The sequence below is a fragment of the Rhineura floridana genome, chromosome 4, assembly GCF_030035675.1.
Source record: "Rhineura floridana isolate rRhiFlo1 chromosome 4, rRhiFlo1.hap2, whole genome shotgun sequence".
Taxonomy (NCBI): domain Eukaryota; kingdom Metazoa; phylum Chordata; class Lepidosauria; order Squamata; family Rhineuridae; genus Rhineura; species Rhineura floridana.
The window spans coordinates 144,660,266-144,683,107 of NC_084483.1; the positions used below are offsets into that span (position 1 = coordinate 144,660,266).

At 42.4% G+C, this 22,842-nt stretch overlaps 1 protein-coding gene and 1 long non-coding RNA gene across 4 annotated transcripts in view; one reads left to right on the forward strand and one right to left on the reverse strand.

Annotated features, from left to right (window-relative positions):
* The window catches only part of MEMO1 (mediator of cell motility 1), a 35,629-nt gene extending 17,913 nt beyond the window's left edge, over positions 1-17,716 (reverse strand). Inside the window, exons 1-6 of one of the 3 annotated variants that reach the window (XM_061624657.1) lie at positions 12,661-12,706; positions 12,221-12,277; positions 6,457-6,538; positions 5,368-5,436; positions 4,510-4,622; positions 3,091-3,202 (exon numbers count right to left, since the gene is read on the reverse strand). In XM_061624657.1, coding sequence (XP_061480641.1) covers positions 3,091-3,202; positions 4,510-4,622; positions 5,368-5,436; positions 6,457-6,538; positions 12,221-12,277; positions 12,661-12,691 — 464 coding nt within the window. In that variant the 5' untranslated portion in view covers positions 12,692-12,706. Of the gene's footprint in view, positions 1-3,090; positions 3,203-4,509; positions 4,623-5,367; positions 5,437-6,456; positions 6,539-12,220; positions 12,278-12,660; positions 12,707-16,872; positions 16,937-17,245 lie in introns of those variants that run through there. The other 2 variants (XM_061624658.1, XM_061624659.1) reach the window with 2 other exon arrangements.
* On the forward strand, positions 17,549-22,420 carry LOC133383627 (uncharacterized). Its single transcript, XR_009762353.1, has 2 exons — positions 17,549-18,441; positions 20,475-22,420. It is a non-coding gene; the product is annotated as an uncharacterized LOC133383627 (long non-coding RNA).
* The last annotated feature ends 422 nt before the right edge of the window (positions 22,421-22,842 follow it).

A 22,842-nucleotide genomic window follows, 5' to 3' on the forward strand; every position in this document is an offset into this window, starting at 1 on the left:
TTTGGTTTACCACAATTGGAATAAGCTCTGCAAAGTGGGATAGTGCATGATGTTGATTTTTGCCCACTCGTCCAACTAATGAAGGGAAGGATGAAGGAAACACTAACAATAGATGCACTAGGCTAAGAGATAAAAGCCCTGACCACCAGAAGCTCTACCCATACCCCCTCGAATTCTACTCTAGTCAATGGCTAGAGCACAAGTGCAGAAAGACTGCTGTGAGGCTGACTAGGCACGAGCAAAGCAACATAACCATGCCTACTGTGTGGTGGTGAGGGCAGCAAAGAAGGCCCACTTCTCTGCCTCCATTGCATCCTCAAGTAGCCACCCAATGAGCTTTTTCGTATTGTTGGGGGTCTGAAACATCAACTTCAGGAAATGGAGCTTTAGACCATTCGGAGGCCCACTGTGAATTGTTTGCAAGGTAAAGTTGCTAGCCTCTGTAGCAATCTTGATGCTCCATTCACATCTACTGCAGCCCCCAAATGAGGTATCCAGTGCAATGTCTGCTGCAACTTCTTGGGTTCAATTTCAGTTGATGTGGCCTGATGTCGTGGACAAAGTGGTTGCGACAATGCCCTCTTGACAGTTGCCCTTATCGGCTTATTAAAGCTTGCTGAGGAAGTATGACTGAGTGCATCCGGGATGTGGTCAACGCGTCTTTGCATAAGGGAGTGGTCCCAACTGTCCTGATAGAGGCAGAGATCCAACTGCTCCTGAAAAAACCCACCCTGGACCCACTGGTTTGTGAAAACTACAGGCCTGTCACAAATACTCCTTTTTTAGGGAAGATGATCAAGAGGATTGTGGAGCAGCAATTGCAAGTACTCTGATAAAACAAATTATCTTGACCCATTCCAATCTGAATTCAGGCCTGGTTATGGGACAAAATCGACCCTGGTCACTCTGATGGATGACCTTTATTGGGAGAAGGACAGGGGAGTGTGCCCCTGTTATTCTTACTTGATCTCTTGGTGGCTTTTGGTATCACTGACCATGGTAACCATCTGAGCCGACCTGGTGAGATGAGTATCAGATGCACTGTTTTACACTGGTCCTATCTCCAAGGTCAGTTTCAGAGAATAGCACTGGGTGATTATCTTTTGGCCCCCTGGCAGTTGTGCTGTGGAGTGCTTCAGGGTACCATCTTGTCCCCAGTGCTGTTTAACATCTATATGAAGCCCTTGGGAGTGGTCATCAGGAGGTTCAGGGCAAGGTGTCAGCAGTACGCTGATGACACCTAGCTCTATTTCTCTGTAACATCTGAATTGGGAGAAGCCATGCAAGCCCTGGACCACTGCATGGACTTGGTGGTGGGGTGGATGCAGAGCTTGGAAAAGTTACTTTTTTGAACTACAACTCCCATCAGCCCTATCCAGTGGCCATGCTGGCTGGGGCTGATGGGAGTTGTAGTTCAAAAAAGTAACTTTTCCAGGCTCTGGGTGGATGAGGGCTAATAAATGGACTCTGAAACATAGCAAAATGGAGGCACTGTGGGTAGGAGGCTCCTGAGTGTGGATAATTGGTCAGTTGCCTGGTTTGGATGGGGTCGTACTCCCTCTGAAAGAGCAGGTCTGTAGTCTGTGGGTGTTCCTGGATCCATCTTTGTTGCTGCAGGCCCAGGTGACCTCAGTGGCTAAGAGTATCTTTTACAAGCTTTGGCTGGTGAGACAGCTGTGGCTGTTTCTGGATCAGGATAATCTGACCACTGTTGTCCATGCACTGGTAACCCCCAGGCTGGATTATTATAATGTGCTCTTTGTGGGGCTGCCCTTCAAGTTGGTCTGGAAGCTGCAACTGGTGCAAAATGCAGCAGTATGACTACTTACTGGGGCAGAGTATCGCCAACATGTTACTCTGCTGCTGAAATAATTGCAATGGCTGCCCATTAGCTACTGGGCCAAGTTCAAGATGCTGGTTTGGATGTACAAAGTGCTATACAGCTAAGACAATCTTTCTGGTATCCTGGTTTCAAGCTGTTTAGGGCTTTGTACATCCAAACCAGCACCCTGAATCTGACCCAATAGCTAATGGGTAGCCAGTGAAATAACATGTTGGCAATCCAACATGTTATCAGGAGGTCTTTTCCATTTGGCTTCTTCATAAGATTTATTCATTATTCACTGGAATTGGACTGCAAAGATGATTTGCAACATCCAACATTAGTCTGTGATATATATTGCTTTCAGTTTGAAAGGACTTTTTATTCAAAGGTCTGGATTTTATGCACTTGGCCACTGACAAAGACATGTTGTAGAAACGTGTACGGGCAAAACCCAAAGGAGCACTTTTTAAAAAATATGTATTTGTCTCATTAACTGGTAATAGAAGTGCCTTTGGAATAAGTATTTAAAGTTTGGTTTTATTATTTGTTACATGAGAATTCTTACATTAAATTTGGTTGTATTATTTGTTACATTAAAATTATTATTCATCCTTAACTCTTTGTTTCTAACCTTTTGCATTTTGTTAAGAACTGACTTTTTTCTGTTTGTTCCTTTTTGCACAACATAGGAAATGGACCTTTAGTGTTGTGGCACCTACCTCTTAGAATTCCCTCCCCTTAAATACCAGACAGGCACCATCTCTGTTAACTTTTCAGCACCTACTGAAAACCTTCCTCTTTCAACAAGCCTTTTAAGTAGAGACCTTATCCCAGTCTGTGTTGGAATTGCTTTTTAAGATATTTTTAAGACTTTTTAAAAAAAGTGTTAAGATTTTTTTTAAAAGATGTTTTTAGAGTTTTGTCCCTTTACCACCCTGGGCTCCTTTTGGGAGGAACAGAAATTTTTATTACTACCACTGCCACTACCCACTCTAAGAAATTATCCACATGTCTAGACACTTCTGTCCACAGTCCCCTTTCTCATTTTAATGAGTTTTTGCATTCATGTCCTAAGACTCTTGAAGGTTCCAAAATATTCCATGTTAGTGGGGCAGGAGAAAATCTGATTCCTTCCCATTCCCTAAGTGAATGAATGAATGAATGAATAAAAATAAATAAATAATATAATATAATATAATATAATAAGCAGAGGATCCAAATGTGTAATTCCACATATGCGGCAGCTTCTTAAAAAGTAAAGGTACCTTTCCATGGCTTTAGCAGTATAAGGCAAATGCATTTCAATACTGTGTTCATCTTCATCTGTTTGCAGAGACATGCGTTCAAACATTCCAGTCTTCCACAATTCTGCATAAACTGAAAAGTTTTAAATATATTAGTTTGACTAAAAAGGCTGCAACAACTGAACAAGAATCTCTTTCTGCTTTATAAGCTTTGTTTAGACTGCAGTTAAGTCAAACCAGGACAAAGTGTATATCGTCAACCGAGTGTTGTAATATAAAGTACTAAGTTACAACATTTGCCTTCAGGCTCTATGAGAGAGCTCACAGTTTGTGTATTGCAACTAACTGTAACCACTGGATAGAGGCTGACTCACAAACAACCTATTAAAATTAGTGGGATGATTGGGGAATATTTGCTTATAAGGGAAAAAAATGATGGTATGCTCCTACAAATGTTTCCATCTGCTCAGAAAACCTCTCTCGCCATCCTTGTATTAACTCACCGAAAACATTTGTACAGAAACTCCCCTTCTAAGATACAAGAAAGAAACTTTCTTTTATGTCAGACAGGGGTGGAAAACCTGTGGCATCCCAAATGTTGCTGGACTACGACTCTCATCATCCTTGGCAATTCTGGCTAGGGATGATGGGAGTTGGGATGCAACATCTGGAATGCCACATGTTCCCCTCCCCTGATGTAACATTTGATAAAAGGAAGATTACCATAAATGAAATTAGGGCCAAGTGCTATTCAGTAAACATCCCATTCACCTCCCAATATTTTATTTTAGTTACAAACAGTGACTTTTTATATATCTGTGTACTGCATCAAGTTTGTCAATCAAGGATAAGTGATTTGTGAAAGCAGATAAAATCCCAACAGGTAGTGTTCTGCTAGGAAGGGAAATAAGATACTGGGCTCTTGAAAGATTTTAGTAATGCAACTGCATAAAGGTAGAATTATGGCTGCTATAGAAATCCTTGGACAACTCTTAAGTATTGGTTACTGGTATATTCTTTCATAAGACTTTGTTCTGTCAATCCCATTCATTCCTAAGGTCTTAAGACACCAGCCAACCAATTCTTTTTAAAAATTTTGAGGAAAACATATAGAGAAATACCTTCATCCAGATACAAAGCTAGGGCTACAAAATGCAGATAACAGAGTTGGGCTTGCAGAGGAGCTGGTGCCTTAGCAAGAGTCCAACAAAGCAGACAGAACCATTTCAATTAACTCCTTTACTACATGAATTCTAAACAGTGCTCTTTCTTAAGTAACGATCCATGTTAGGATATGACACAGGAAGTAATACTATTTTTAGTTTATGAGCATATTTAGAGGTAAGCCAGATAAAATGCAAAATCACAAAGGATTAATTGTTTTATAAGAATTAGTTTTGCCTGTGTGCTGCAATAGTTGTGTATTTTGTATACAATTACCCTTTTGATCAATTCGCAGATCGTATAGGGGGGTTCTATATATATCCACACTGGAAAGTGCGCACCGGGAGAGGGGCACGTGATGGGAAGGCCCAAGGATGAAGATTCTCCGTCTGATAGTGATTAACAGAGAAGATGCAATATTAGCAACATCTACTCAACAGAAAAATCCTTTTACGAACAGCTAGAGACAGGTTAAATGGTTCCACTATCAATTATTTCCTGCATATATATCACACACACACACCCGTTATTTCCCTGCTACAGTTATGTCCAACCAAGGGGTCTCCTAACTGAAGGAAAAAGAAATGGCTCACAGTTGGATACCTTTAATATATCCCTCTTATTTTAATGTTATCACTGTAGCGTGTTAAGTAAGATGCTATATCAAGTAGCATCTGAATCACACAGTGGGTGGTGAGCATATGAAGCTGACTGCACACTGTCCAAGGCCATTTTAAACACATTAGTGCAATCAGAAGAACAGTGCTAGTCAAGTCTCTCCATCCTATATGAGAATGTCTTCACATGCATGTGCATAGTTGTGTGATCTGGAGCTCAAGCAATTTTGCATCCTGTTGGCAACCACAATGCAGAAGATAATGCAAGTATTGGGTGGGCAGGGATAAGACAAAGAGATGCAAATGTTTACTTTTGACACAGCTTCAAAAAGCATTAATCTATGCTCATGTTTTCTACAAAGTATGCTGTTCATTTCTGCCTCAAGGATTGGGACAAAGCAGCAGCAAGTTACCAAATAACTAATTACCTAAAATAACTTCCTTTTATTTGAAAGCCAGCATCTATACAAATCAAGTTCTGTCTTATGTACTGTAAGAATCTTCTAATACTACTTACGTGATTGAAGGATCCACTTGTTTGTAAGCATGAGCTGCACAAGACCCACAGTAAGTATAGCCCGCGTGTCTGGAAAAAAAAGATACATTGTCTAAAATTAACTTTCGGGACACCTGTATAGAAACAGTCAGCATATTGGTGGTCCATATAGATAATGACTTTGCTGAAGTTTTGAAGGAGTTGACAAGTAGCATTACCCAACTGGCACTTGAAAAATGCAACAGCAAATAAAAGCAACATGCCCCATAGGTACACTGATAATCAACAAGCAGCTCAGCTTATTTACATGTCTCTCAGCCAGCAGATATGTATATACACCCTTATCAAGGTTATGACTGCAAGACACAGGAGTGTCTTGCATGAACACACCTAATGACCTAAAACTGCAATAAGTGATGGTGGTAATTTGAAGGTATTAGCATTTGACTTCTTAAACCAAAATCATGTGTAAGATTGCTCAGAAGACTACTCAAATATTTCAAACAATGTAGCTGGAATGGGAGGCTGCTTTTCACGGACACAAGAATGCTTCCTCCTCTGGTGAAAGGGGCTCAAGAGAGGCTAAATGTTCACACATTTAGAGTGAAGGTAATGTAATATAATATAGTCTTCCCTCTGAATTAGCTCAGTTTGCCCATGGTGATGTAATCACATAGCCAAATCCTATTGACTACATGACAATCGCACTAGACTAACGCCAAAGAAGTTAGTCATGATTTAGTTCCATTGAAATCAATGGAACAAGTCAGTTATGATTAACTTAAATCCCATTGATTTCAATGGAACTACAATGTGACTAACTTCCTCTAGATCCAACACAACATTCTCATAGATTTTCTGTTAAATGGCAGCACAGAAACAGCTGATCAGGGCAACTAACTGGAATAACCAACACAAACCAAGATGAGGAACATTTCAGGCTCTGAAAAAGACCCTAAAGAGCCAGCTGGTTCAAGGTAGCTAACTGGAGGATCCAACATAAAACAGGCTCTTTCTCCCCTTCCATAATCATCAATTTTGTTCCAAATACTGGTATGTGAGAATTCTGCACAGACCTTTTAAAATGGTCAGCATGCGAGAAGAACTTACGGTGCAATAATGGCTCTAGCAGGCTTCTTTGTAGATTGTACTTGAGAAAGCCAACCTTCCAGTTGTGCACTCAGCTGAGGTCCTACAGAAAGAGAGTTTTGTTTTTTTAAAAACAAACAAACCAGCAGACCCATCCTTAGAATTAGCACAATGGCCTGGTTTGCATGTATCTGTAAACAATAGTTAGCAACAAACCATAGCTTACTATGAACAAGTAGCACTCTGGTGCATGCGGCTCAAATCAGGATTGCCCCGCTCCTCTCTCTGCCAAGATAGGAGGAAGCCACAGCACTGGCTTAGTGTTAGGTGTGAACCAATGTTCACGTTTTGTCCAAACAAACCATGAAAGGAAGCCAGAGAGAAACACACCACAAGTGCTGGTTTGCATGTAACGCTAAGCCAGTGCTATGAAGGGAAGAGTGGGGCAGGCACAATTTCAGCAGTATGCACCAGCATATTGTTTGTTTACAGTAGGCCATTGTTTCTAACTATGGCTTACTGTTACATGTAAATAGGGCCTAACGGCTTCAAAGATGGTACCTTTAAACAGTGCAAATGTCATTTTTAACAGAAGCATGTTTGATATCTCACAGGGAAGCATGACAGAAACGTTAACAACATTTTAAATGAGTTGAGAAACACTTATACATTAACCGGCCTACTAACAAACAGAAGCTAGTTTGATTTCAGCTTTGTATATACTCACACATAACCTATTTCAGCCCAGATGAAACTAGCTCAGTATTTTCTGGTCTAGGAGAAAATCTGCATTCCATTTTCACCCTTTCCAATCTTTCTGTAACATCCCCTCCCAGTGCTGTGTCCCCCAATGCATTCAGTTGTGCCAAGAGCTACTGCTGCCAAAAACAAATTCAGAAGAGGATTGCTTCATTAACACAGTAAGTCCCATAAATACACACTTAAGCAAACTACACCATAAGGATAATTTTAAAAACTAAAGAGAAGTGTCTGTTTCCAAGATATCGAATATCAACAAGGAAAGATAAATTATAAGTGTATTCATAGAATCATAGAATAGAATAGTTGGAAGGGGCCTATAAGGCCATCAAGTCCAACCCCCTGCTCAATTCAGGAATCCAAATCAAAGCATTCCCGACAGATGGCTGTCCAGCTGCCTCTTGAATGCCTCTAGTGTCAGAGAGCCCACTACCTCTCTAGGTAATTGGTTCCATTGTCGTATGGCTCCAACAGTTAGGAAGTTTTTCCTGATGTCCAGTCGAAATCTGGCTTCCTGCAACTTGAGCCCATTATTCCGTGTCCTGCACTCTGGGACGATCGAGAAGAGATCCCGGCCCTCCTCTATGTGACAACCTTTCATGTACTTGAAGAGCGCTATCATATCTCCCCTCAGTCTTCTCTTCTCAAGGCTAAACATGCCCAGTTCTCAGTCTCTTCTCATAGGGCTTTGTTTCCAGTCCCCTGATCATCTTTGTTGCCCTCCTCTGAACCCGTCCCATTTTCTCTGAATCCTTCTTGAAGTGTGGAGACCAGAATTGGACGCAGTATTCAAGATGAGGCCTAACCAGTGCTGAATAGAGGGGAACTAATACTTCACGCGATTTGGAAACTATACTTCTGTTAATGCAGCCTAATATAGCATTTGCTTTTTTTGTAGACACATTGCACTGTTGGCTCATATTCAGCTTGTGATATTCATTGAAGCTATAACTTATTTAATGATTCATTACGACTAACAACTTATTTGTATATTTACACAGGTATGGCATGAAATTGAGAAGACTCTAGAATTGATGCTACCAAGGTTTTTATTTTGTCCCTCTATCAGGGATGCTGTTAGGGGGTGGTGCAGGCACCAAACGGCAGTATGAACTGGCAGCAGGAGATTTGTAAGTACATGCAATAGCTTGATGAGGTGGGAATCGGGTGTGCATGCACATGCGCCAAAGATGTTGGACAAGACTTGTTTTTGTTTTAACATATACATAAGCAGCAGTTCTTGCCATTGGATCAAGGGTAGGAAACCTCCAGCCCATGGACCAAACTTGGCCCACCAGAGGTTCAAATTTAGCCTGCAAGGCCATTTTCCCCAAAGCATGCCCACCTGATATGTGACATCAGGTAAGGGGCAAATAGAGACAACTGCCAATGCACAAATCAGGAGTCTCAAAGTGCACTTCTGATTATGCATTGGCAAGGGAAAGCAGGGTTCAGCTCTACCACCCATCTGCTGATGAGTGACAGAGCCAAAGCCTGCTGGATCAGGTGCATGAGGGAGTAACCCACAGGAAGCTCCCTTGCACATCCAACGTCTGAGGTGTGGGTGGTGCTTTGAAGTCCCAACTTCAGGACTTCAAAGCACCTAATCACCTGACTTCATTGTGACATCAGGTGATGGGCAGGTGGGCAACATCGCCCACCTGTCAAATTTGCCCCAAAGTCTTCCAATAGACTGTGGTGGGATGTAGGCCCCAATCTATTTACAGATTCAGGAAATTCTATTGACACCCTATAGCTCAAATAAATCCTGACAACAAGAGCTACGGTTTGTTTGTCTTCCTCTCTGAAAGGTTGCCTACATTGACATCTAAACATATAAATCAGTAAATGCAAATCTTATTCAAATTTGTGTTCTGGGCCTGTGCCTCAAGTCTTTTAAGTACCAGCTCTCCACAAATAATCTACCACGGATATGGGCATCCATTTGGTTTGGCAATTCTCATTTCTAAACTAAGGCTGCCCTTTTTTTACTGCTGCCATCGTTCCTGGACTTGGCTACTGGAAAGCAGTTGCCATACACTGTGATATCTTTTCCTCCCTGTATAGGTGTGAGAGACAGACACCTCCCATAAAATATTTGCTCCAATGAGATTCGTTGCATCATGGCTGCCTGTGGGATAACACAAGATGGAGGGGCTGCAGGGAGTTGGGAGGACACCTACTATTGCACCATTTCATCACCTGCAGCCCTCACATCCTGATAAACTGGTTCACACCAGGGGTTTTAGCACTACTGTTTTTAAAGTCTGCTTCAGTACATTTTTCATTGAGGCAGTCTTAGAATACACAGCTAGAAAACAAATCTAAATTTCAAGCAAATTTTAGCAGACTACACAGGTTCACACCTGCTAATACGAGGCACCTCTTTGGAAGCTTTCAAGAAAACAAAAACAAAGGTGTTGTCACAGAGAGAGGGAGTATGTAGAAAGTCCAAATTCACATAATTCCCTCCCAAGGGTCATGTTTATTGACTGTTGTATCATCCCTATATCTTGTAGGAAGCAATGTGCATTAATTTCACAAGCAATATGAAATCATAATATGAAACTAGTCCATTGGTTTTGTCCTCAGCTACAGAAACTGTGCATCCTGGAGTAGAGAGAAATATTTGATTCCTGATTAAACTACTGCCTCCTAAAATTGTAATTCTGCAGCATCCAAGAGATGAACTACCTGCCTATTATACTGCCTGGCGAAACAATCGTAAGAGTTAGAGCCAACATTTTCTTTGTTTATTGAAGTGACTGCAGCTTTCTTTTCTGTATGTTTTGATTAATAAACTTAGGACAATTTCTGCAAGCACAGAGGAACTTCTCGTTTCTCCCTCCACATCCCCAAATCTGCTCCGGAGGGGGGGGGGATTTCATTCCACTCACAGAAGTCATTTTGCACACCATGATTAAGTTAGATACAACCCTTAATTCTTTCACATATAGATACACTGGTTCAGATCAGATTAGTTTAACTAAAGAACTAATTGTATTTTACCAAAATTGTATTTTGTCTTCGTCTTCTCAGTTAAGGCATGATCCCTGCTCTCCAAGCAGGAATCTCTAGGTGCTTGAGTGGGCAAAGATTGGGAGGTAGCAAATTGGTAACTTGGTAGCCCAGTTAGATATTGCCCTCTCAAAATGTTTGTCCTACTGCACTGCTAAGAGTGCAATGGCAGCTAGCGATTCATTGTTTTAAAATATCCCAGTCCCAGTGGAAATGCTGGGACAGTTAGGCACCCATCTAATTTGACCTACCTATAGACTTCTTGGGATGCTAGTGTTAAGAACTCTCTGAAGGATCTCAGGGGCATTTGGTTTGGTACGGCATAAGTATACATTATGCTTATTCAAAAAAGGAGCGTTTTCATGCTCCTAATCCCCAAACTAGAACATGAATGATGAACTATCCACATCTCCAAGAGTGGAATCTGTGTATTTCACATTCAGAAGTGGCACCAATATATCTGTGCATGATCTGATTTACTACCATCCCCTTACACACAATTGTTCACCCCGTTCACAGCTGGCAAATTCGGGGCGGCTTTTTTTGGCTACTTACTTGTTGCACTGGTATTTTCTCACCCCACCCCTTTCTGTGCTCTTGCCACAAGCAGCAATAGGAGAGCTTCTCTTGATAGCTGTGGTGGTCACCATTTCCCCACAAATGCTTCAGGAACAATTGCCATTCTGATGGGGCTCTAGGGTAGGGTGAGGAAATGTGCCTACTGGCAGGCAGCTGCCAAGAGAAGCTCCACTGCTGCCTCCATCTGTAGCAGCAGCACAAACAAAGAACCACGAACAGCCCAAATCTCAGGGGTGAGCTATGACCAGCAACTTCACCCCCACACTGAGTTGAAAGTTCTCATTAGAGAACTTTTGGCTCAGTATTAAGAGACTGAATCTATGCATTACACTGCTAGCATCAAAACATTCAAATTTTATACACACAAACACAGAAGCTTACTGAAAGATTTACTTCTGAAATATAATACTTTTCCGTGTAAACACACACACAAAAGTATTTATATTTAAAACAATTACTTCAAAACAGTACAATGAAGAAACAAAAACAAGTCATTTAATACAGATTGTAAAAAACTCTGCCAGGGTCAACTCTCAAACCCAGGGTAATTTATCCTGGCCAGGCACGACCCAGGGCCGAGTTATTTATTTTATTTATTTATTATTTTATTTATATCCCATCCTTCCTCCCAGCAGACTGCCACCACCTCTTAAACCTGGTCACCCACTCTGGGCCAAGGGGAAACCCGAAGTGCCAGAAATAGACCTGCCAAGGATTCCAAAATACAACAGCCAGAGATGCACTCCCTGACTTGCAGCCTTAAGGCAAAATACCCAGTTATACGCTAGTCTGTGGCTAAATGGCCAAGGTGCTGGATTCAGAGCCAGAATTTCCCTGCAATGAACATACACTGATACATAAGAGGCAGCAGCTTATTTAAAATGGATTTCAGTTGCACAACAGAAGCTTTGACAACCTCTGGAAGACATTTTATCCACCATTTCTTTGGTCAGAAGTTACAAAGCAAAAAACAGTAGCTCTCAAGTACATTAATGGCAAAAACAGGATACAAAACTGTTCTGACACACTGTTTATACTCTAAAACCCAGCCCACTCCAAATGATCTTTCATTTTCAAGGCTGTAGTTTCTAACATAAGCAAATTAAATTCAGAATAAAACCAAATTCAGTGGCTGCAAATTCAGTGGCTGCATAATGCTGAGCCATAGTTTTAACTATGGTTTGTTGAACTAATCACTAGTTGTTTCATAGATGAGCAAATAAATCATGGCTTGTTTCTCCAAAGCTTGGTAGTTTCCGTGCACTCCACCCAGTCTTCACTATTCACTTGATATCGAATGCCTTCATGGTACTCAAGTACTGGCATTGCCTCACCTCATCACCAGTTCCTTTAACAATGCCTGGCTACACAAACCAAGCAGGTGGGAAAAAAATTATTGAACAGTTTCAGCTGCTCTCAGTATACTCACGAGTCAAGTTGGTTTCCCTCCTTTCTTCCCCATCACCGGGCAGTTTGCACAGATTAACTTGCATAGAAAAAGATTCAGTTTGCATCAGAACCCTAAGACAGTGACTTCATTTAGCATGTTTATTTTACTTATAGTAAACAAAGCTAATAACTTTGAAACTGCCAAGCTTGCCTAATATTGTATTTGTAATTAGCATCCTTTCATTGTTACTAATGAACTTATGAAATGGACAATTTTTCATAGAATAAAGCACTGTAAATTTTCCACCCCACATCACTGTTGCTCAGTACTTCCCTTTGAGATACAACCACCACCTATAACTGTTGTTGAGAATGGCCACTATGCTTATCTTGCATACATATAAGCTTCACACAGAACTGTCAAAGACTGATACGCTAGTATTTCACGGCCTTCTGACCCATATCTACAATATTTTTTACCATAATGCATCTGATGAAGTAGGCTGCCCATACAAGCTTGTGCTATAATAAATCTGGTCATCTTTAAGATCCAGAGGAATTTGTTCTTTAAACAAAATTTATGTTTGAACATCACTTTATGGTTTGAAAATTAATAAGCATTTGCTGTAGCAAAATGGGCTGGCGTATACAAGTTTCTCTTGTAACTGTTAAGCTCACACTCAATTTTTCTGTAGCGTAAGCAGGAGTCCCCAGCAAACCTGTCTAGCCTGCCTGTTCAGCCTTCTTTGGTTTACTGCCAGTTCCCAAGAGCAGGAAATGTGTGTATTCAGCAATACATCCAGCAGGTTTGGATACTTATGAGTAGGGCAACACAATTCAGTTTTAAATCCATTGTTACACCTGCTAGAAGCTGCAATTTGATAAACGCATTCAGTGGACAGCATAGGACAAAGTAGATCTGCCTGCTTCATAAAGGTGACATGGATCTCTCTGTTTCAACCATGCTGTTGTCTGCTTTTTGAAGAGTCATAGTTGTTCATTACTAGGTTGAAGCTGCTCTAGTCTACAAGAGTCCACAAATTCCTCCTTCTGATCTCTGATGTGCACAGAGAACTTGTGGATGGGAGGCATCTTTTCCCTCACTTCACCCTGCTACACAATGAGGTTTCTTCCTCCCCATCAAGCTTCCCAACTCTCCAGACCCAACTCAGACCCTGCCCATGAATCTGCATGCTAGGTCCTGCTTCTGGTGGAGATGCTGCCTCAGCCTTATCCAAATGGCAATCAACCAAGAGGCACAGCTGCAGCTCTCTGGAGGAAGAGAACATGAGAAACCAGGTAAAATAAAAGGCAGGTTCCTCAGATATGCTGGGAGAAACAGAAGAAGCAATAGCTTTTCAGGCTTCTTTCTTTTTGCTCCCACTGTTAAAACTGGCTGTTGAATCTGAGCTGCTCCTGCTACTATTGGTCCCACCACGACTAATTAATGTGCCCCAAGGAAAGACACAGTCAGCAAGTATGGAGCTGAGTTTGGGGTAGCTGTGACTAGAGTCAGAGAATGAAATACCCAGGTGAAAGACCAACCCTATCTCTACCCTGAATTGTGTCCCAGAAGTTTTGAAGACAGTAAGGCTAGTTGCAATGGACTGAGAGCTTGCAAGACAGGAACTTTGTACTTGGCAGACATACTTGCCAGAGAGGGAAGGGTACTTGCTCCTAGAGAAGGAGTTTGTAGAAAGCCCCCTTCTTAAGTATATGGGTTTTAGCCTAAATCTTTTAAGCCTTGAAAAGATAACAGAACTAGACTCATCGCTGCCTTTAGAATCAGATCCATTATGGGATTCAGCTGCTATTTGATTTAAGAAGGTAGTATATGCTGCCCTTGACCAATATTAAACAGGTAAACCAGAATCAAAACAAAAATACCAAGTAATCAATTAACTATTTTTTTTGTAATCTGCACTTTACCATTTTGTCCCATGGCAGAGATAAATCACATAAAGCATAAATATAGCAACACTATAAATTTCTCATCTCAGTTACACAGTCATGTGTAATTTAAACGGCCAAAACATGCTCAATTTAAACATCCAATCAGGGAATAAATCAACTATAAAGTTCAACTATTGAAAATTTTCATTCACATAAAACAAAACGATCACCAAAACCAAGGAAGGCCAACACCAAAAAACTTACAAAAACAAAAACAAGTCTAAATATTAATAAGTGACAAAATAATTTTATTATTATTAATTACAAGGGTGGAAGATATTTGTTCCACTGTGGGTTTTTTGAAAAAGGTGTATGAAAATGGTATGCGTCATAAAGCTGCTCTTAGATAAATAACCTGCAACGTTTCAGAAGAGTAGATATGGGGGATAGGGAATTAGGAATGAATAAGTTTGAAGCTTTTTGTCTTCTGCTTCATTGATACCAACTGACAATTTCCTTCTACATCCCTTCCACAAGCACTGTGATTGGAATTTAAAAGGAGAACCCTCAAAGGTATTCCCTGGTCGGAAGCTAGAGATTACAGTGACAAAGCTACAATCTCACCTCTCCCTGTACTCTCCCTGACATTTTTCTTTTATGAAATGCTGGAGGGAAATGGAAGGAGGGGGATGCAATAATTGCCAGTTTGTGATTATCTGAGTATCTGCATTGTCCAAGGCAGACATAAAGCTTCAGGAAAACTCAGATTTGCTTTGAGCTGGTTCAGAAAAGGCCTGAATCACTCTGAAGCACCCAGCTTCAGTTCTTGATTCAGGCTTCCTCCAAAGTAGATGCACACCCCTAACATATTGCACCCTAAATTTACCTTTCTAGTTTGAAATAATCATCCTTTGTCCTTTCCCCAGCAGATAGGGCAAAGAGTTATGTGGTTTTATGTGATAAAAACTAAACAAGCCCAAACATAACAAACAGTTAAGAATGATTTCCAGAAGTTAAGACATCCAACACAGTTGCTAACAAGCAGCATGTAGATGAGTATTCTTGACTCCAGATATGCAGCTAATGAGTAACAACGAGCCAGGTGCAATGTGCGTATGCCTGTCAAACTTGCTCCAACCTCCTCTCTCAACATCACACTTTTCAGGTAAGAACATATTACTATTAATTGCATTTAATGAATCGCTTCCCATGAGGCAACCCAAAATGATTTACATTATAAGCATAAATTAACAAGCTATTTGAAGTGTTGGTTTTGTTTCTGCCTTTTAAGTTTTTAATTTTTAATTTTATAGGGCCAAGTGAAATCTGTGGTTGCTGCGCAAGGTATACATAGGAAGAAATCCCGTTCTGGGGAATGTACACCTTCTATCCTGCAGAGGGCAGCTCTGCACACAGCATTTCTTCAGAAAGGCCAGAAGAAACAAAAGGGGGAAAGACTCACATCTCCAGTGTTGTTTGTTCTTTTTAGATGGTACCTGAAAACAAGTGACATCCAGAAGCACCGCTAAAAGCATCATCTCCCCCACATTTTCTGTGCCTTTATGATTTAAAAATGCAAGTATGGAGAAACAAAGTCGTTTCTATAAACAGACAGCCATTAAACCCTTTGTTCTTCCCAAGAGGAATGGCGAGCACCTTTCACAGGGGTTTCATAAACTGCAAAGATTATATGTAAATGTAAACATCAATCCAGTAGGCGGTAAAAGATGCCGGACCTGACAAAATGCCTACTAGCCTGATCCAGTGACAGTTGCTGCGCTCCCATAATCCATTTCTTCCCCCTCCCCCGCATTACCCTAAATGACCCCTTTTCATTCACACACTTCAGATCTTTGCCATTTCCCAAACTACCAGGAGAGTCTTCTCTTGGTTTTTTCACAGGCACTTGGCCCGAAAGGCGCTGCTTCCTCAAAGTGAGGGTACACAGTGAATAAGAACCAGCCCAGCTATTTCCCCGGTCGACCTCATGGAACAGCCTTTCTCCAGGCGCTGATCTCCCCTCTAGGGAGCAGGCCGGGAATCCTTCTACGCCAGCTTATGGAGGGCAAAGGCCGAACGCAAACGGAGGTTCTAGAAAAGGGCCTCAAAATACCAGGCGGAAAGTGCTGATTCAGTTAACGGCCCACCTGCCCGGGCAAATGAGGAACAGGGAAAGCCTCCTTCTCAACACAATCGGCGCTAGTTTCCACTCCGCGATCGGCGCTGCCACCCAACTTCCTTGCAAAGCAACGCCGGATGGTTTTGCAAACGGTTCTCTTCCCATCCCGCCCCCCGAGTTTCTAACGCCTATTAAACACGCACACACACAAGGGTCTAGCTGTACCTTAACGCTGCATATATACCATACATTTAAAGCATATGGCTTCCCCAAAGAATCCTGGGAACTGTAGTTTACTCCTCACAGAGCCACAATTCCCAACACTCTTAAGCTACAGTTCCCAAGATTCTTTGGGGGAAGTAATGTGCTTTAAATGTATGGTGGGGAAACAGCCGACAGCCTTACAGCACGATCCTATGGATACGTACTCAGAAGTAAGACCTGTGGAGCTCATAGGGCAAGTTTATGTAGGATTGCAACCTTACTGAGCCAGCTTTCGTGGGTTACAGGCCGCTTCATCAGATCGCTGTATCTGATGAAGAGGAAGATAGGAAGAGACTGGGTCACAAAAACTTATTCCACAATAAATCTGTTGTCTTTAAGGTACCACGAGATTGTTTTCCACTATTCTTGAAACACAAACTAAGTTAACTCCACAGGATTTATCACGGATTAGTTACCATAAAGCACTCTTGATCTTCCCCTCGCTTCCCAAAAAAAGGTTTTCATTCCTGGTATGAAGTTGAGTCTGGACCACCTTTTCAAAGCAGAGAACCGCGCTGTAACGATCTCGAGTATGACACCGGGCAGTTACGTTACTCCGAGACAATGCAGAGCTTTTAATTAATTTGTTTCGACCATTTATACACGGATTTTCATGCATAAGTCGCAAGTCTCAAGCCTGTCTACAAAAATATGAAAGGGCGACCTTGTGCGGGGTAATTCAGCCCGACTCCTCTGCCTTGTTCCGATTGAGCCGCCCAGCCCGTCCTGTCCCCGCCGCAGGCCCTAGAAACACCCGCCGCCCATTGAGGCTTGTACCCCAGTCCGTACCTGAGGCCGTGTACCAGCTGCCGGCGTGGCTGGCCTCCCGGCAGAGCACTCGGTTGGACATCTTGGTTCCTGAGCCGCCTATGGTGTTGGGGGAGGGGGGAGTGAGGGGAGGGGGCCTGGAGAAGAGTCCGGCCGCGGCAGTATTAATTCCCCTCCTCCCCCGGCAGAGCCAAAGCCCCCGCAAGGGGGGGCGGCGCTGCCAGAGGCACCGCGAGGCCAGCTACAAGGCTGGGGAAGCAGCACACGGCGAGCAGCTGGATCCTGGACGCTGCCGGGGGGACCGCCGGGCGGGGAGGGGGGGAAAGGAGGAGATGGAGGCGACAGAAAAGAGAGCCTAAGAGGGACAAAGGCCAAGGCAGCAAACGCCGCCCGGGTGAAACCCACAGAGCAGGCGGCAGCCGCCGGGTTTGGCCTAACTCGGTTCCTGTGGCATCAGGACTACACCAGCGTGGCTTTCCATTGGGCAAAGGGAAGCAAAAGCCCTTCGCCGATTGGGTCGGTTTTTTCCTATTCCCTAGAAGGGCACAACTGCGGTTTTCTATTGGACAGCGTTCTAAGAAGCACCCCACAATTGGACAAGTAGAAAGTATGGGCTGGACCACTTAAGATTGGCCAAGTGGAGTTGCCGTGGCGATGGCTTCTAGCCTCACTGGTTGGCGGGGCTGTGTCTCTGAGGTGAAAGGAAGATTAGAAGGGAAGGTTGACTTGTGCAAAGAGGGGGCGGGACGATCTGCAGGGGAGGTCAGGCCGGGGCTTGGGGTCGCTGCCGAAGAGCTATGTGGAGGCATCTGGCTGCTCCCATCAGCAGGGAAACAGACTCGTGCGGGAGTTCATGTGTCCTTAGCATAAGGGGCCTACTCAGAAGTTGAAAAAGAAATATATTTGGGCACCGGAAACAATGTAGCTGTTTCAGCCTGATTTCCACTTCTGCAAAAAAAAGAAGGGGTGTATTCCGCGTGTCTCCTAATTACTGCAAGAACAGAGTGTATTGCACGCCTGAGATTACTTAACGAATTACTGTTAAGATGCAACTACTACTAACGCTCAGAACATAAAAGAGTTTGCTTGATTAGATTAGACCAAAGGTCAGTCTGGCTCAAGTCCTTGTTGCCTCTCCAAAACAGCTGGGCAATTGATTCGTGGGATTCTCGTACCTGAGATGTGATGGATGGTGATGACATCGATCCCATAATTCTGTGAGTGAGACTGTCTTGTTTTTATTGATGTGAGCACCTGTGGGAGCCTTCTTAACTGAAGAATGGGGTAAAAATGTTTTTAATGAACTAAATAAATATTACCATTGCATCAATGTCGTCTTTATGTAAGTATATGCTGTACATCCAAGTCTTGCAGTCCCAGGTGGGGGAGAAATTTGATGCAGTTTGCATCTGTCACTGACATTCGGTGAATACGGAGGTGGGGGTGTATACAACTAATCATACTGTGGAGAAAATGGATAGAAAGATTTTTTCCCCTTCTGTTGTAATACTTGAACCTGAGGTCCTCCAATGAAGCTAAATGTTGAAAGATTCAGGAAAGTCTGAAGAAATTATTGCTTCACACAGTGCGTCATTACACTATGGAATTCACTACCACAAAATATAGTAATGGCCACCAACTTGGACAGCTTTAAAAGGGGATTAGACAAATACATGGAGGATAAGACTATTCATCATGTTGGCTAAATATTATCTCCAGGATCAGTTACTGGGGACCACAAGCGTGAAAAGTGCTGTGCACTTATGTCCTACTTGTGGGCTTCCCATAGGCATGTGGTTGGCCACCGAGAACAGGATGCTAAACTAGATAGGCCTTTAATCTGATCCAGAAGGGTGTTTCTTACGTTCTTTTGTTAACAGGAAATGGCTAGCCTAGCATTTTCATGCTAACTAACATTGTCATGCTTTGCCTGCTGGCAGCTTGCAAAGATGGGTCAAGACAAGGTAGAAGGGAGCAGGCAGCTGAACACCTGTGGGGAAGTCAGTGTAGGGCAGCTGGAAAAAACAGTTATCAGGACAAATGAGTAGCTGGATGCAATCTGCAGGACCTCAGAATACTCCTAAGCAGTCAATGTTCTCCAACAACTGGCTGAACTGAGTCCTTATATTCTAGTGCAGACCTGATGTATGAACCAAGCTCCACACCGCCTAGATGTGCTGTGACCTGAAGTCTAGCACTCCTTTGATCTCTGTGATTTCTTGGCTGTTCCCTCTAACCTCAGGGAATAAGAATAGGCTGAATACAGGCCACTGGTGGGTTGGTTTCACAGGGCCTCCAGGTGTCTACTCTGGTGGTCTTGGCTATATAGCAATACTATATATCCACCCTGCCTGATTCTCACTCATTAATCTAAGAAAGTAGGAACCTTACACCTTTAAAAAAATAAATACAGTTAGTCTTTAAAATGTCACAGACTCGTTGTTTCTCCCCCACCCGATACTACAGACCAGCCTTTCCCAACCAGTGTGCTTCCAGATGTTGTTGGACCACAACTCCCATCAGCCTCAGCCAGCATTGCCAATGGTCAGGAAAGATGGGAGTTGTGGTCCAACAACATCTGGAGGCACACTGGTTGGGAAAGGCTGCTACAGACTAATACCCTGTCTCTCACTGTCTCTTCTAGACGCTAACTGCAGTTCCCTTTCACAGAGACCTACTAGATTACATAATCCTTAAGTGAAAAGGAGATATTCCCCCTACCCCACTTGGAATACTTGAGGAAGATCTAGCTGTTGAAAGAAATCAGCCAGCAATGTCTGGAAGGTAGACAGACCTAGCCAGTGGGTTTGACTATCTTTAAGCATTCATTTTGGTAGCATTAAATTTCTTCTGCCCAACCTCCTGATCCCACAACAATATTGTTTAAATGGGAGCAGCTAATCATGGGCCTAATCAGGCTTGAGCAATTTTAATACATTATTTAATATACACAACAAAAGCTGTATAAAGCAACTGGGGGAAGAATGCTTATTGGCTGAACCACTTATGTGATTCCAGCACGAAAAGCATACTAATAGGGGGATATGTGTAGCCAGAGTTTTATCAGCTTACAAAGGGCCAGGTCAAAATGGCCATAATGCCAAACTGCACTGAAGAAGGGTGAAGCATTTGGAACAGAAAAAACATAGTAAAATCTTCAGATGTTTTCTTGCAACCTGTCCCCCAAGCTACCAGTTTTCTGCCACTTTTCTAGGGACCCACCACAAACTTCTATCTCTTTTGATTGCAGGTCTGTGGATATTGCAGAGTCACTGTGAACACATCACTGTAGCAGATTCTCAAAACACAGCTAGCCCAACAAGTGTACAGGGTTTGTTTGGGCCTTGGGGTGGCAATATTTAAGGCACCAGTGAAGCAACCCTATGAAATCCAAGGAGTGCAAGCCAGCATATTCTGCAACATTACAAGGCATTGTGCTGTGAAGCTGCTCAGAATGACAAAATGGACTGGGCTGGCCCCAAACCAGATTGGCTATAGGCACAGCTTTTTAAAATGGAGGGTTGGAGCCCAATCTCATCTTGCATCCAGGACAAAAAGGCAGGAAGGAATTGTTGTAGCCAAGTCAGAGCTTTAACTTCAGAAAGCAGTATGAGTTCTGAGCTTAGGAGCGGTTGTGTGACGGAGGACTAACAAATTTGAAGACCTGCAGGCATGTAAACATATGTTTAAGAGATCCATAATTCAGTGACAAGAGGACTGAAGTGTAAAATGTACAGTTTTTATCATTGCATGCTTAGTTTCACCTGGAGGGGATGAAACTGGATTGTGGTGAGCTAGACAAAGGCGGCCGCTTAATCCACTTCAACTCTTCACCCACCTAATTTGTCATCTGCTGTATTATTGGACTGCTGCCATGGAGACACCAACAGCCCTCAAAGGCCTCTTCTTCCAAAATAGCTAATAAAACGGAACTGAGGAGGGGAGAAAAAATGAGGAACATCATTGGATTGGAAAGAGGGAGGGAAAACCAGGCACAGCCCTTGAAGGCAACAAAGAGGAAAAGCAAAGCAACAAAAGCAAAGAGTGAAAGAGGAGGCAGACTGTGCTTTCCTAAGGAATACCCTAGCTATCAAAGCATGGTCTGTACAAGCACAAACATACACCCACAGCTCTATGATACACTTGATTATTATTTTTTAAATGTTGGATGTAGTGACCCCAGAAGAACAATTAACATTTGGCATCAATTTGGCTGATAATTTATAGGAAGTAGAAAATCTGATTGAGCAGCCATGTAACAATCTATTCAGGTTTCATAGTGGCACATCCTTTTAAAATAACAATTAAAAACCCTCCAATGTGCCTAAATTCTGTGTATCTAAACGTTAGGTTATTGTTAGTCAGGAGATACTGGAAACACTTGTTTAGGCCCAGAAACCTTTATGGTTTACTCTAAGGCTCAGTGGGGAGGAAGCAACAAACATGCACATTATGGAAGAATAGACAAATAGACTTTGGAGTTATCAGTGTAACGTAGCAATGCCATCCATGCTTGCTTGGGAGTAAGACCTTTCGTTCTGAAGACTTTTAAAGTTTTGAGTTCTAGAGTAAGCCCCACTGAACTGAGTGGGACTTCTGAGTTTCCATGCACTGTTAAGCAATTTAGTATGTGGCTTTTAATTGCTGGTTGCCTTATTTCTGTCTGGTTTTATTCTGATTTCGTATCATTTTTATTATATATCTTAATATGATATATAAACCAATTGATTGAAGAGTAAGATATAAATGTAGCAGATAAGTTCTGTTGTGCCGTTTAGTGGGACTTACTTGTGAGGATGCCTAGAATTTAGCTGGATTATATACATCTGTACAGTATTACTTCATTCAAGCTAACTATCATCCAATACATATGTGGGCTGTAGGGATTGGATATGTAGAATCTTGAGCACATTGAGAGTCCTGTGTAGTTGTGCCTTCAAGTATTACACTCTCTATTTTCATGCAGTATTGTTTTAGTGTACGGAGGAAGATCTAGGGTGCCAACAGGATTTTCCACGCCCTCTGGAAATGTGGATTGGGCCCCCCACCCCATCCGCATCGGAGGATAATAATACTGGCCTATCTTGTAAGTCACTTGGGATTACTAAAATATTGTGCATGAAGCGCTCTGACATGTACTGTATAAATCATAAGTAAAAAAGAGTCACATTTTTCATAAATAACTATCTACTCAAACTATATTCCTGATTGCTTTGAGACTTAATTAACTGTCTCTGGTGCTGGTAGTCAGGGTTTGGGACCCAAATCCCCAAACAATCCATGACATAAAAACATCATGGCTGAGAATATTGGTCACTGAACTGATTACCTTTCAACAAAACGAAATAATGAATGTGTTTGAGATTCCCTTTTACTTAATGGAGAGAGCTCAGTTGCCTCAGTGTTGGAGTCATTTGTCATTAGCGATCACTCGTGGCCGAGTAAGATTGTCTTCCAAGATAAGGTCTTTAATGGTGGGTCCGTAAGTGACTGTTGAGGCCAATTCTGGATCCACACAGCCTCCCACAGTGAGGACATAGGTTTCCAGATGGAAGATGGTCACAATGAGGATTTGCTTGACGTGCCTTCTGCTTGGCTCGTTTGTCCCTTTCGCCCTA